Source organism: Cnephaeus nilssonii (genome assembly GCF_951640355.1).
Source record: "Cnephaeus nilssonii genome assembly, chromosome: 1".
NCBI lineage: Eukaryota > Metazoa > Chordata > Mammalia > Chiroptera > Vespertilionidae > Cnephaeus > Cnephaeus nilssonii.
The window spans coordinates 68,884,054-68,899,684 of record NC_137072.1 but is presented as its reverse complement, the minus strand read 5'-3'; the positions used below and the strand labels follow the sequence as shown (position 1 = coordinate 68,899,684).

Sequence of the window (15,631 nt, the reverse complement as noted above, 5' to 3'; positions counted from 1 at the left end):
ATGTGCCAGTTTCCCAGATGGGGATAATACAGCACCTGGGGTAGACAGAATAATGGCCCCTCAAAGATGTCCACATCCTAATCACCGAAACTTGTGATTATGCCGCCTTAAATGGCAGAAGGGGTTGGGAGGTGTGATTAAGTTAAGGATCTTGAGATGGGAGATTATCCTGGATTACCTGCCTGGGCCAGTGTCATCACAAGGGTCCTTACAGGAGGGAGGCTTGAGGGTGGGAGTCAGAAAAGAAGATCGGAGATGAAAAGCAGGGGTCAGAGAGATGCCAGAAAGGGGCCCGTGAGCTGGCAGGCAGCCTCCAGAACCTGGAAAAAGACAAAGAAATGACCCCCTCACCCTCAGGACTTCCAGAAGGAATGCAGCTCTGCAAACATATTGATTTTAGGACTTCTGATCTCTAGCGTGATAATGAATTTGTGTTGTTTTAAACCACTGAGTTTGGTGGTGGTAATTTGTTAAGGCAGCAATGGGAAATTAATACACACCCACCTCAGAAGGCTGTTGAGAGGAATGAGTTAATAGCATTGCATTTAGCACAGTGCCCAGCACAGAGTAAGTGCTATGTAAGTGTTTGGTGTTTAATCCTCACAACAATTTTATAAGATAGTTATTATCATCATGCTCATTTTCCTGATGAAAAACTTGCCCAAGATCACATAGCTCGTAAGGGGCAGAGTTGGGCAGAAGCCTTGGTCTCTGGCTCTAGATGTTAACTGCCTCTTCACCAGTCTACTGCTCACTACAGTGTGACCCCCCATACACACCTCTGCCTGTTTTTCCCTCTCTTCTTTTTCTATTTTTCTCTCCCCTCTTTCTCTTCTCCTTCCTCCTGCCCTCCTGTCCGTCTTCAGATCATTCCCCTGCCCCTGTAGATGTTGCCAAATAAATAGGTAGCCACCTGACAGTGAGTGATTGCCTTTGCTTTGGGCATACCAATAGAAAGGCCAGTAGCAACAGAGGAGATGATCTTTGGGAGTTGACAAATCCACTTGCCTTAGGGAAGAGAGAGCTCTTAGCAGCTGCTTGCTTAAAGCTGTGTAGACATTCCTCAGCATCACTGGTGTGAAAAATCTCACTTGATTTGGAAGAGTCATAGGTGGCCAGTGTGTGGATTTGGGAGAGAAAAGGAAGGAAAGGCCAGGCTGCCATTAGTCTGAGCATTTTCAACTTTTTCTGCCAGCATCACTTCCTTCTCAATTAAGCCAGAACACATCTAAAGGTCAGCGGGTGTCAGATTTGCACTAATCCAAAGGCCTAAAGGTGTTTACTCAAGTCCCTAAGGAGGCTGTCTCCTGTCACTGACAAGGAGCCATGACAGTATCTGGCTACTGAGAAGGTATTGTCTGGATTGAGAAAGCAGCTTTTGCTGGGAAGCATGCATTTAAATGGAGAGATGGTTAGTGTGAGCCTGGAGGCAAGGAGGTTCTGCATATACACAGGCTCAGCGGTTGGGTGAAAAACACTGGAGCTCCCTGGGGACAGACAATAGTGTGGAGAAGGACTTGGGTGGGGTGGGAACCAGGTGGAGGGGGACAATGGGGGAAATGAAGGGGGGCATCTGTAAAACTCTGAACACTAAATATATTGAAAAGAAAAAGACTGCTTAACAGGTGGTTGAGGGAAAGAGTATACATCTGAAGTACTATCTTTATACATTTTGAAACAAAGCACCAGAAAGAAAACTTCCAAACAGAAGGATGGACCATTGCTGACAGTTAGCCAACCAATCAATTGATCAACAAGTAATCACAGGAACACCTGCCCTGTTGCTTAGCACATGCTAGACTCCGCAACGCGACTGGCATGCACCAATGTGCCTTTTGATAGACAAGATTAGAATTTACACTTTTCAGAGTTTTCTAAGTTTTTATCAAGTGCTTTCAGAAATGTTCAAATAATATTTCCTGAACAGCGGTGAACCAAGTCGCTGATTGGTATCAGAATGTTAATTATGATGTCTGATGCTGATAATGCTGACTCATTTCCAATTCAGATTAGTGCTATTCAAGATAAAGACAGGCTGGTGTTGGTTTAATAATTTATAACCAAGCAGCTCATATCTGTAGCAATCTCAAGGTCAAGTGCTGAAAAAAATCCAGAATAACTTGTTAGGAACGGTGTTATGCTCGGGTTGAAAGAATTTACAGTAACCACGTTCATCTGTGGTACATGCTTTGAGTTTTACAAATATTAGATATAAAGGGTGGGGAAACTCGAAGGACAAACCTCCTCATTCTTTAGTCACTTAAATACTTGTGTTATTAAGAAGGCTTTCATGACTCTAGCTAACATAAATCAAAGCAAGTTCAGAGGTTTCTGTTAACTGTTCTCTCCATTTTTCTGCTTTTTCCCCCTTCTATTCTCATTTCCATTCTTTACCTAGGCAACTATTTTATTTTATTTTTTAATCTTTTTGTTTTTATATAAAAGAGACAAGAAAGGGATATTTTCCTTTTGAGTACAGTTGACCCTCAAACAACACAGGCTTGAACTGTGTGAGTCCACTTATATGTGGATTTTTTTTCAATAAATACCTGTACTGTTTTCAATCCGTGGTTGGGATGCTGAGGACTAACTGTATGCATTGATCCTTGCTAGTGTGTATATGGAACCTGAGCATTTGCAGATTTTGGTGTCTGTGAAGGTCCTGAAACCACTTCCCCACAGGTACTTAGGGTAGTTAAATTTTAGAGGAGTCAAACATTGCATGTGGATTTTGACTGCATGAGGAGGATTGATACCCCAACAAGGGTAACTGTGTGTGTATGTATATTTAATGATATCATGTTATGGAAGTCTTGTTGTTCTCTTCTTTTTTTCTCAACATTATGTTTTTAAGATTCATCCATGTTACTGTATCATCTAGCCCTTTGCTTCTTGCTGCTGCATAGTGCTCCCTGGTCTCTATCCCCACAGCTCATGAGGTTGGGTGAAAAACATTGGGTGAAATCTACTCCCTATGATGGACTCCCTGGGTTTCTTCCATCTATGTGCCATCAATAGAGAGCACTAGCAAATAGCTGCAAAAATGTCGCTTCATGAACCGTGTGGGAAGTTCTCTGGAATGGCTAACCCAGGAGTAGAATTGTTTGTTTCTAATAATTATAAAATTATATAAAAATATAACTTTATTTTTATTGTTGACACTTACTTCTTGACTCTGCATATTCCCTATGACTAAATAGTACCAGGTAGCTCTCCACCATCTATAACCCAAAGCATGAGATCTCCCATTCCCACATCCTTGCCACCACTTGGCATTATCAAGCTTTAGATTTTTCTCTGGTCAATAGGTATACAGGGATATCCCATTTTAATTTGCAGCCTTCTGGTTATTAATGAGCTTGAAAATATCTTCAACTCCTTTTGGACTTTTGTGTTTCCTCTTCTATAAATTGCATTTTATGATGTTTTCCCTGTTGTTTTATGTAGGGCCTTTCTGCCTTTTGGTTATTGATTTTTTTAAATAAATATTTATTGTTCAAATTATTACATTTGTTCCTCTTTTTCCCCCCATAGCTCCCCTCCACCCGGTACCCACAAACCCCCTGCCCTAACCCCCCCCCCTACTGTCCTCATCCATAGGTGTACAACTTTTGTCCAGTCTCTTCCCAGCATCCTCCACATCCCCTTTTCCCCGAGAATTGTCAGTCCACGCCCTGTCTATGCCCCTGATGTTACTATATTCACCAGTTTATTCAGTTCGTCAGATTTTTTATTCACTTGATTTTTAGATTCACTTGTTGATAGATATGTATTTGTTGTCTCTTTGTTGTTCATAATTTTTATCTTTACCTTTTTCTTCTTCTTCCTCTTCTTAAAGAATACCCTTCAGCATTTCATATAATACTGGTTTGGCGGTGATGAACTCCTTTAGCTTTTTCTTATCTGTGAAGCTCTTTATCTGACCTTCATTTCTAAATGATAGCTTTGCTGGGTAGAATAATCTTGGTTGTAGGTTCTTGCTGTTCATCACTTTGAATATTTCTTGCCACTCCCTTCTGGCTGGCATAGTTTCTGTTGAGAAATCAGCTGACAATTGTATGAGTACTCCCTTGTAGGTAACTAACTATTTTTCTCTTGCTGCTTTTAATATTCTCTCTTTGTCTTTTGCCCTTGGCATTTTAATTATGATGTATCTTGGTGTGGTCCTCTTTGGATTCCTTTTGTTTGGGGTTCTCTGCACTTCCTGGACTTGTAAGTCTATTTCTGTCACCAGGTAGGGGAAGTTTTCTGTCATTATTTCTTCAAATAGGTTTTTAGTATCTTGCTCTCTCTCTTCTTCTGGCACCCCCATAATTCGGATGTTGTTATGCTTGAAGTTGTCCGAGAGGCTCCTTACACTATCTTCATATTTTTTTATTCTTTTTTCTTTTTGCTTTTCTGGTTGGGTGTTTTTTGTTGTTTTTTTGCATTTCAAATCTTTGACTTGATTCTTGGGATCCTCTGGTCTGCTGTTGGATCTCTGTATATTATTCTTTATTTCAGTCAGTGTAAGCTTAATTTCTAGTTGGTCCTTTTTCATATCCTTGAGGGTCTCACTAAATTTCTTCGAGGTTTCTAGAAGATTCTTGAAAAACCTTATAACTGTGGTTTTGAACTCTATATCCAGTAGTTTGCTTTCCTCCGTTTCAGTCATTTGTGACCTATTTCTTTGTCTCCACATTTTGGTTGCTTCCCTGTGTTGATAGAGTGGCTTTGTGTGCTAGGTGTCCTATGGGGCCCAGTGGCTCAGCCTCCCTAATTACCTGAGGTGGACACTCTTGGTGCACCCCTTTGTGGGCTGTGTGCACAGTCTTGTTGTAGTTAAGCCTTGATTGCTGTTGGTATCACTGGGAGGAATTGACCTCCAGGCCAATTGGCTGTGAGGTTCAGTTGTGTCTACAATGGGAGAACTTCCGTGCTGGAGACACCCTTATGCGACAAGATTTGCTTCAGTGAGGCTTTGGCGCTCACTAAGTCTGCCCCCTGAGTGTGTCTCTTATGAATGTGAAGAGTTGTAATCTGGATGGTCCCACTCTGACCACTGGGTACACTGGCTCTTGGATCTCCAAGGAGGTGCAAAGTCATCTACTGCCTGAGGCCACCCAGCAGGAGCTACAGAGAGATCTGCAGATTCCTCCTCTTTGTTCGGGGTTTGGAGGTGCCCAGATGAGGCCCAGCTGTGAAGCAATGCAAGCTGCTGTCCAGCCTTGGGCCTGCTTTTGGAGGCTTTGGGGCTCTCTGACCCAGCTGCAGTTTGTTAGGTTTTAGATTGCAAAAGGCCAGGCCATTCATATGCAAAAGCCTCTGTGCCCAGCTTGGGTGGGGTTGTAAATTGGGTGGGGCGGGGTCTCAGAGAATCATCAGGGCGGAGCAAACAGTAATGGCTGTCCATCAGCCCTGCCCCAAAGAGGTCCCCGGGTCTCTGTGTCCCGCGGCACCATGCAGGAACAATGATACTGCAAGCACTGCTGAGAGAAAGCCACCCTCGCGTTCCGGCCCGATGCCAGACAGTCTAGTTTCTCCCCGTATGAGTCTGGGTCCCCAGAGTCTCACCCAGAACTGGAGTTCAGAGCAGTTAGGAGTTTGTATCTCCCTCCCGATTGAAAAAGACAACAGCATACCCAGTTGCTTGCCCCTTTTTGCACGTGCACCTCCGTACCTCTGCACTTCACTTCTGCACCTCCTCACCTCCTCCCAGTCTCAGTGTGCTTTTCTCATTCCTTCTATTTGTATAAATTCCACTCAGCCAGCCTTCCCGTGGTTCTGGATGATATCTGTTTTATCTTTTAGTTGTAATTTTGATGTGGTTGTGCATGGCAGCAAGTTCAGGTGTTTACCTATGCCGACATCTTGGTTCCTCTGTCTTGGTTATTGATTTTATGGAATTATTTGTATGTTACAGGTATTAACTCTTATCAGTCTCAAATATGCAAATATTCCCCAATTTTTTACCTTTTAGCTGTTACTATGGTGCCATTTGTTGAACAGAAAATTTTAATTCATCATTTTTTACTTCAGTATTTTGATTTTGGATTTTTAAAAAGAATTCTGCCCATTTTGAACTTGAATTATCTTTTTTTTTTCTGTTCAAGTTCACAAATAAATTATTCTACATTTTCTTCTATTAACCAGACAGTTTTTATCTTAACTTACTTTTTTGAACCACCTGGAATCCACTTATGGATATGGGTTTAAGTAGGGATCCAGTTTTATTTTTCTTCGTTTCATGATCCAGTTTTCCCAAAATCATCTAGTAATTCAATCTAACCATCTCCATTGATCCTTATTGTATATTAAATTTCTGTGTGCACATAGGTCTGTCTCTGAGCTATTCCAGTAGTCTAAATTTCTGTCCTGTATGTGATCACATTGTTTTGTTTTATGTTTTCATTAATTTCTGTTGCCTTTCAGTATGTCTCAATATCTGATTGGGTAAATTTTCCCTTTCTTGTCTCTTCAGTTTCAAAGTTGACTTAGTTATTCATGGGCTTTAGAACATGTTTATTAAATTCCTAATAAAATACAGCTGGAATTTTTATTAATACTATATTGAAGTTATAGACTAGTTTGGGAAGAAATGACATCTTCCTAATAATTTTACTTAAATTTACAAATTACACTCTAAGTATTAGATTAGGCATGTCTTAAAAATGTTTGACTTATAATGTTTTTTATTGTTGGTCAACTGTACATTTTTTAAAAATTTCTGCTACTATTTATTTCTGGGGAAATCCACTTGTTCTGTTGAAATGTCAGTTCCATAGTTAGAAACTTTGGAGATTTTTATGGAGGGTGGGTGGAAAGATGCTTTTCAGATTTATTTTTACTTCTTTGTTCCAGTTATGAGTTGAGGGGGTGATTTTCTTTTTTGGTATAGAGATCATTGTCTTTGACCATTTTCTGAATATTATCTTGCCTTACACGTTTGCTTCTAGAGAGATGCTGAATCCTCCAGGATGCAGGATAGAACATTTGGCCCTATTATTTGCATCTTATTTCCCTAGGCCTTAAAATGTTTTTCAGGAGGTTAGCATGGTGTAGGTGGATGAAAATAACAGATAGAATAGATCTCAGCATTGATTCTCTAATAGGGAGAAGTCTGTTTTGTTTTTAAAGTATTTAACCAATGGGTATAGAGTAGATAGAGTCCCAGACTTACCTGCTGGTGCATTCACCCTCACCTGCCTTCTTCTGCTTTCAGGAAAGGAGGCCTTCTTCTGGACTGTCCAAGGCTAATCTCTCCTTCTGTACTTTTGAATGTACAGCCCCTTTTCCTCCTAGGTATTCTTTGAAGAATTATTTAAACTCTTCCCTTTTAAAAACCTTTCCTTAGGTCTATACTTGCCTTGAGCTTTTACAATATCGGAGAGACAAAACATTCTCTTACCCTTTTAATTATTTCTCTCTCAGTCCCCATCCATTCACAGCCAGGAGCCTTTAAGGGAACAGTTAATAATCATGGCCTTCACTTTCATTCTACTGATTCCACTTAAATGGTAGTGGTACAGGTTACCCATATCTCAATGTCTTAGTGTAGTGAGCCATGTTCAGACTATTTGTCCTTTCTGCACTTTAATCACTCCCTTCTTGAAACTTTTTTTCCCTCAGCTTCTCAGCCGTCACACTCTTGTTTTCTCTTCTACCTTTGTGTCATTTCTTCTTGGTCACATTTGCTGGGTTTTTTTACGTTAAATGTTGGCGCTCTCAGATCCCTGACTACTGTTGCCTTATCCATTATGCTTTTCCTGCATAAATCAACTAACTTCTGATTTCAATAACCACCTGTATGTGATGACCCCCACGTCTCCCCCCAAAGCTCCAGAACTATAAATCGGGCTATTTCCTGGACTGCACCTATCCACCTATTGATGTCTAACTATGTCATCCAAAACAGCCCATGGGAATCCTCACGACCATTCTCCTTCCTGCATTCTGTGAGTGGCATCACTCATCCCCCCAAGCCAGACCCCTGGAATCCATCTGAGACACTTTCTCCTACACAGGTCTCCAATCTATCATCTTCTCCACAGCCTTGATTCAATCCCTGATCATCTTGTTCTGTGAGCATGGCCATGGTCTTGCAGCTAGACCCCCAACTCTCCTTCTTCACCTCTCCAAACTACCCTCCAAACTGAAGCCAAAGTAATCTTTCTGATATCCAACATGGCGATGTTTCTATTGTACCCAAACTTGGCAAGGGCTCCTGCTGCCTTCCTTTCATAAAGATGAGAATCTAGATGGCAGAGTCTGGCATACAAGTTTATATAGTCTGGCCCGGTCCACTTTCCTAGCCGAATGGAGCTGCTCTTTTCCTGCACAGCCCAAACGTTTGCCAGGCCCTGGGCCTTTCCTTGCCTTGCTGCGGAGGCCATTCCCATTAGCTAAGCACACTCTGACACACTGCCCCAGACAACGTTCAAGGGTCGCTCTTATACAAATCCTTTCCTGACCTTTTATATCTCCTATATCACACACGTCTTTTGGGGAATTTTTCTTGTACCTATACAAACTGATCTGAGTAATATCTATAGTATTTCTCATATTGATTGTCTATCTTCCTTTATAAGACTCTTAAAAAACAAAGACCAAGTTGATTTGATTTTTTGTGTCTCTACCACCTGGAACAGTACCTGACACAGAGCATAAGAATTGTTTTGGGGACTAAATGAATATATATGTGAATGAGTAGATCCTGGAAGATTGGGAGAGTTCCACAACTTAACCTTTTTATAGCATGACCTTGCTTAGTAGAACTCTGAGTTTCTGAAATCTCTCTCCAACTAGGGTTGCCAGATAAAAGATGAAGTATTTGGGACAAACTTAAACTAACTAATTATTCATTATTTATCTGAAGTTCAAATGTAACTGGGCATTTGGTATTTTTATGTGCTAAATCTGGCAACTCTATCTCTGAGGCCACTTTAACTTTAAATCCTATATTAAATTGGATACACTGGAGGGGGGTGGAATGCCCCAGAGTATTTGTTATGCTTAGTCTAATGAATAATTCTTTGGTTCTTCAACTGTGAAGGCAGAAAGTGCAGATCCTTTGAAATATTGGAATCAAGGAAACAGAACTCAGTTGAGCAGTCAGAGAATGAGATTACTATGTCGATACCAACTGTGGACGTTGTAATGAATAGACTTTTCTGCTCCATTGGCTCACTATTGACTTTCTCTGATGGGTTTTCCTCTCCCTTAGCTTGTGACCAATCCTGTGAAAGTTGTGGCCCCAATAGTCCCAGATGCCTTACCTGTGCTGAGAAGGCAGTGTTGCATGATGGCAAGTGCATTTCTGAATGCCCTGGTGGATACTATGCTGATGCCACTGGCAGATGCAAAGGTAAGACATGGGCCATCATCATCATGATCATCATTGACTAGACTGGGAGCTGTATGCTGCTCACTTGGGAATCTGTGTGTCTGATGGGAAAATGTCAAAAGGAATAGCTTTTTCATTAGAGAATCTACATGTATGTGGTATTGGAATGAGAGACATGGGTGGATGCTGAGATACTAGAGTGATTAAATAAAGAACTTACACACTGAGTGGCCAGATTATTATGATCTCTGAACGCATAATAATCTGGCCACTCAGTGTGTGTGTGTGTGTGTGTGTGTGTGTGTGTGTGTGTGTGCGTGCGTGTGTGTGTGTGTATTAGAGGCCTGGTGCATGAATTTGTGCATGGGTGGGGTCCAGCCAGCCTGGCCAGGGGGAGGAGACATGGGCAGTTGGCCGGCCTGCCTGCTGGTCGAACTCCTGGTCGAGGGGACAATTTGCATATTAACTTTTTATTATATAGGATATACACTGAGTGGCCAGATTATTATGCGTTCAGAGATCATAATAATCTGGCCGCTCAATATATATATTAATCACCATTAGAGATCATTTGGTCTTTTTGAAATGCCAAGAACATCTTTAAGACCTTCATAGAGTTCTTGTGTATTTGTAAAACATCACCAACTTAGATCAGAGGTATGACAGAATCATTCCTTAGATGGCATTTATAAATACTACAGGGGTGAGCAAAAGTAGGTTAATAATACAATAATTAATATATAAATATATTATTTATTATATTATATAAATATATTACTAATGTATAAATAATAGTACAAGAATAAACTCTGTGTTTTGCATACTCACAACTGTAGACCTATGTTTTGCTCACCACCCAGGACCAAAGGAGATGTGTGTGTCTGACATTGTCATATGTAGTGGTCAGACTCTTAAATGTAATTCTTACTTAGAGTCTCAGAATATCCAAGCTGAAAGTACCTTAAATAATCATTTAGTCCAACTTCTCATAGTGTATAAGCCAAGGAAACTAGGCCTGGAGATACCCAGACATGGTGAAGGGCATAAATAAATTCATGGACATGACAGTCAAAATTCCACTGCTCCCAACACTCAAGCCTATGAACTTTCTACTTGCCCCTATTCAGGTGGGCAAGTTTAGATTCAGACAGACCCAAGGCTAAATTCCAGACCTGCTACTAATTACCTCTGTGATCTTAGGTAAATTTTTAACTTCCCAAGACCAGTTTCTTCATCTTTAAAATGATGGTAATAATGCCTATCTCATAATATTACTGTGAAGATTAAAAGTGATAATGTGTATAAAACACTTAATACAAATCCTCTCTAATAAAACGGTAATATGCAAATTAACCATCACTCCTCTACATAAGCCACGCCCACCAACCAAGCCACACCCACCAGCCAATCAGGGCGAGTATGCAAATTAACCCCAATCCAAGATGGCTACAGCCACAGAGAGCAAGGTTTCCCAGGTAACAGAGGAAGCCAAGCTTTCCATAGCCGTTGCAGGCCTAAGCCTCCACTCAAGCTACAAAGTTTCAATTATAGAAGGTAAACAAATTCAAACAAATGGCGGCAGAATGGAGCTTGAGAGAGCAGGCCAGGGTTGCCGGCGGCAACAGGGGAAGCAAAGCTTTCTGCACACCCTGGCCAGGCCCACCCGCTTAAGGCAACAAAGTTTCAATTATAACCCCAACACAAATGGCTTCGGGCCTCGGAGGGATCCCCAGGCTTGGCTCTGCTCCAGGCTACAAAGTTTCAATTGTAGAAGGAAAATAAATTCCAGATACCAGGGCCTCCCCTTGGGTTGCCAGGGGGCGTGGCCCGCCTGTAAACCACCACAGGCCCCTCGCTCAGGCCGCCCCACACCCCAAGGGAACCCCACCCTGATCCGGGACACCCTTCAGGGCAAACCAGCTGGCCCCCACCCCTGTACCAGGCCTCTATCCTATCTAATAAAAGAGTAATCTGCAGATTGATCATCACTGCAACACACAATATCGCTGCCCCCATGTGGTCAAAGATCCTGCCCCCATGTGGACACAAGATGGCCACCACAAGATGGCCAGCAGGAGAGGGCAGTTGGGAGGCACCTGGCCTGCAAGGGAGGGCAGTTGGAGGTGATCAACCCTGCAGGAGAGGGCAGTTAGGGGTGACCAGGCTGGCAGAGGAGGGAAGTTGGGGGCAAACAGGCTGGCAGGGGAGCAGTTAAGCATCAACCAGGCTGGCAGCGGAGTGGTTAGGGGGTGATCAGGCTGGCAGGCAGAGGCGGTTAGGGACAATCAGGAAGGCAGGCAGGCAAGCAGTTGGGAGCCAGCAGTCCTGGATTGTGAGAGGGATGTGCGACTGCCCGTTTAGGCCCGATCCTGGTGGGCCTAAACGGGCAGTCGCACATCCCTCCAGGAGTCTCAGATTGGAGAGGGTACAGGCTGGGCTGAGGGACAACCCCCTGCCGTGCACGAATTTCGTGCACCGGGCTTCTAGTCTATATTAATAAAAGGGTAATATGCAAATTGGTCAGGACGCCCTCACAGTAACAACCAAACAGCAGCCTGCATGGGGTTACAAGGCCAGCAGCGGGGGTTAGTGAGGGAAGACCAAATGACTAAACAGCAGGCTGAGTGGGGCGACCAGGCCAGCAGGGGGGGTTAGTGAGGGGCAACCAGGCCAGCAGGGGGGGCATTTGAGGATGACCAGGGAGGCAAAGGGGGGCAGTTAGGGGCAACCAGGCTGGCAGGGGGGGCAGTTGGGAGCAACCAGGCCGGTGGGGGGGGCAGTTGGGGGCAATCAAGCCTGTGGGGAAGGACAGTTGGGGGCGACCAGGCTGGCGGGGGGGGGGGGTAGTTGGGGGCAACCAGTCTGACAGGGGGGGGCAGTAGGGGGTGACCAGGCCAGCGGTGGGGACAGTTGGGGGCAACCTGGTTGGCAGGTGGGGGGCAGTTATGGGTGATCAGACAAGCAGGCAGGTGAGCAGTTAGGAGCCACTGGTCCGGGATTGGAGAGGGTGCAGGCTGGGCTGAGGGGACCCCCTCCCCCATGCACGAATTTCGTGCACTGGGCCTCTAGTAGTAAATAAAGGATAACTAGTAGTAAGTAATAGATATAAGTAGATATAACATGGATAAAAGTGGGTAATTGGGCAATGTGGGCAGTTCTAGAGATATAATCACCCCCTAACACATCTTTTTTCTTTTGATTTGGTGTGAGAGCTGAAAAGAGATTGAGAGTGATGGAGAAGAGGGCTTCCCAGCAAGTATGGAACCCAGCCAAGAAGTGGGCTCTTTAGTCACTTGGGTCCCTTAGTGTTCATCTCTCACTCTCTTCCTCAGTATGTCATAACTCGTGTGCCAGCTGCTCTGGACCCAGGGCCTCTCACTGTACAGCCTGCATCCACTCCCGGGCTCTGCGCCAAGGCCACTGTCTGCCCAGCTGTGGAGAGGGCTTCTACCCTGACCACGGGATCTGCAAAGGTATCGCTGGTGTCATCGTATTCTTAAGAGACTTTCCCATCATAAGGACATAGATTTAAGTTACTATGTTTTTATTGATTGATTTTAGAGAGAGGAAGGGAGAGAGAAACATTGATTTGTTGTTCCACTTATTTATGCATTCATTGGTTGATTTTTGTATGTGCCCTGACTGGGAATCTTACACACAAATCTAGGGCTCTAACCAACTGAACTACCCAGCCAGGACCTAAGTTACGTTTCCGTTCATCTTTTCCTCTGGTATATCTTATATGGCAATACATACAGTATATGCTTTTTTCTTACCAAGAGATAATCTAGCTGAAACCGGTTTGGCTCAGTGGATAGAGCGTCAGCCTGAGGACTGAAAGGTCCCGGGTTCGATTCCGGTCAAGGACATGTACCTTGGTTGCGGGCACATCCCCAGGAGGGGTTGTGCAAGAGGCGGCTGATCGATGTTTCTCTATCATCGATGTTTCTAGCTCTCTATCCCTCTCTCTTCCTCTCTGTAAAAAATCAATAAAATATATTTTAAAAAAAAAGAGATAATCTAAAAAATTACATTTAAATATCTGTGAAGATACCCACAAGTTCATGATTTTTTGTCCATCCTTCAGAAGAATGCCATTTCCTTTGCCATACATTGGAACCACTCTCATTTCCTCCCTTTTCTATTCTTCTAGCATTGCTAATGTCTTTCTTAGTCTTCATTTTGTTTTTCCCTGAAGAAGCTCTTTTTGTTAATGATACTGCCGAGCACACTGAGCGTCACCAGCGATGCCTCTGGGCGGAGGAAAATGGAAAATCTCAAATAGCTGTTTGCCAAGAAAGGCTTTGGGCTCCTTTGGAGGGCAGTATCATTTCAGCTTTTTGGAACTAGAACATTGGGAGCAAACACTTCAAGTGAAATTAACTTATATTTATTTATGCACAGGGCACCTGAGAAAAGAGCTTCAGAATAGTTACAAGCAAAACGTTTTTAAAACAGGCAGCTGCAATAAATATTATGAAAAGGAAAATGTAGCGAGTCTTTTAAAGAACAGGAAAGCTAATTGTATAAAATGTGGGCCTGAGAGAACTCATGTACTCCATTTGGCTCTGATTTCCACCAGTAGCCAGGGAACACAAGGAGCTGTGATGGATTATGAAATTATTGTGGCTGCTCAAAAGAGGCCTCTTCCTTGTTTAGAAGAGCAGCCTTTTCTCTCATAAATTCTAAAGGGAATTTGTTGCCTGGACCCCTATAGACTGGGTGATGAATAACATAATGGACAATATCACAATGACCATGTTTGCAAAAAACACAGCGGTAGCCTTTATGTGAATGCTTCTTAAAATCTTCAATAAAAACTGAAGACATAATGTTAAATCGCCATTCAGTGAATGTGTTTCTCTGGAGAACGAAGCCAATATAGTCCATTTTGCTGTTATTTTTGTGTTGCATTTTGTTGTTGTTGTTCTTTTTAAATCCAGCTAGGCAGCTCTTATGGGACCTGAGAGATATGACTAGTTAGCCTCACCCTCATTTTGCCCTTCACAAGTATTATTATTATTACCTTGTGCTTTGGTATAGCACACTAGAAAAACAATATTCTGGAAGGATGTATCTGGTGAACTTCTCTTCGTGGTTTTGATTTAATGATAGCTCCCCATTGGTTGCAACCTATATATGACCCTGGGATTGTTTTCTGCATTCTTTTCCTGTTGGCAGCCTGTCATTCCTCTTGTCTGACTTGTGTGGGTCCAGAGCGCTCTCACTGTACCCAGTGCAAGAAGCCAGAGGAAGGACTGCAAGCCGAGCAGCTGTCTGGTGTGAACATCAGCTCGGGCGTGTGTCTCTCTCACTGTAGAGCCCAGTTTTACTTGGAGAACACTGGGCTGTGTGAAGGTGAGTGATCGTGATTTGAGGAAATGTTTGGTACCTTCTGGCCTTACTACTTCAGAGATCCTGTGAGGTGGAGCCACAGCCAGGAAGGTCTGTGCCTTCATGTAAGTCTGGTTCTGGGATGCTCGTGGATGAAGCAGTAGACCGACATGCCAAAGAGGGCCCCGCTGATGTGCTCCTTCCCTCTGTGAGGAATAGGTGATCTGAGAGAGCTGTTCCTTTCACCCCACACTGTCCCCAAAGTTGCACTGAGAGGTTCCAGACAGGAATTCTTTCAGAGGCCAGTATGAGGAGCTAAGAAGGACTCAGTGCTCATGTAGAATTCTGTTTATTATTTCTTCTAATTTGCTACTCGGAATATGAATTTGTTCCTTCAGGGCAAAATCTGGACTTCTGTCAAAATTTAGAAGTGATTCCTGTCATTGCCTTGGCATATCTATAGAAAATTGATGTCATTCTGAATAATTTGACTTAATAGCTAGGTCAACTATGAGTGGTTGAGGAGATAAAGGGGATATATATATATATATATATATATATATATATATATATATACATTCCTACAAGAAGCTGCCTTGCTGTTGGAGAATTATTTGACTCTCAAGCTACCTGAAAAAAAATTATTACTCATATTTCCCATTGTAAGCATAACATGTGTGTCATTAAATAAATTTTTGAGTGTAAAAAAAAAAGTATAAAAATAATCTGCCCACCACCTGCCACCTAAGCCCACTTGCCTTTACCATTTTGCTATAATATACATGAGGGTTTTTTTTTTCTCTGCAAGCTTCGAATTTTTATTTTTGCAACATAACTCTAAACATGCTGCAGATGCAATTTTGTATCCTACAGGCCCATTTATTAAAGTGGCTTCCCTTTCACATTGGAATACACTCTCACATGGCAATGCTGGATTTCAAGGTTAGGCTAAAAGATCTTGGATGCAGTGAGTCA

At 42.8% G+C, this 15,631-nt stretch overlaps 1 protein-coding gene across 2 annotated transcripts in view; it reads left to right on the top strand.

Moving 5' to 3' along the window:
• The window catches only part of FRAS1 (Fraser extracellular matrix complex subunit 1), a 439,997-nt gene that overhangs the window by 223,739 nt on the left and 200,627 nt on the right, over positions 1-15,631 (top strand). For both annotated transcript variants that reach the window (XM_079772302.1, XM_079772303.1), the window contains exons 16-18: positions 9,203-9,343; positions 12,655-12,795; positions 14,504-14,680. In XM_079772302.1, the coding sequence (XP_079628428.1) occupies positions 9,203-9,343; positions 12,655-12,795; positions 14,504-14,680 (459 nt within the window). The remainder of the gene's footprint in view (positions 1-9,202; positions 9,344-12,654; positions 12,796-14,503; positions 14,681-15,631) is intronic.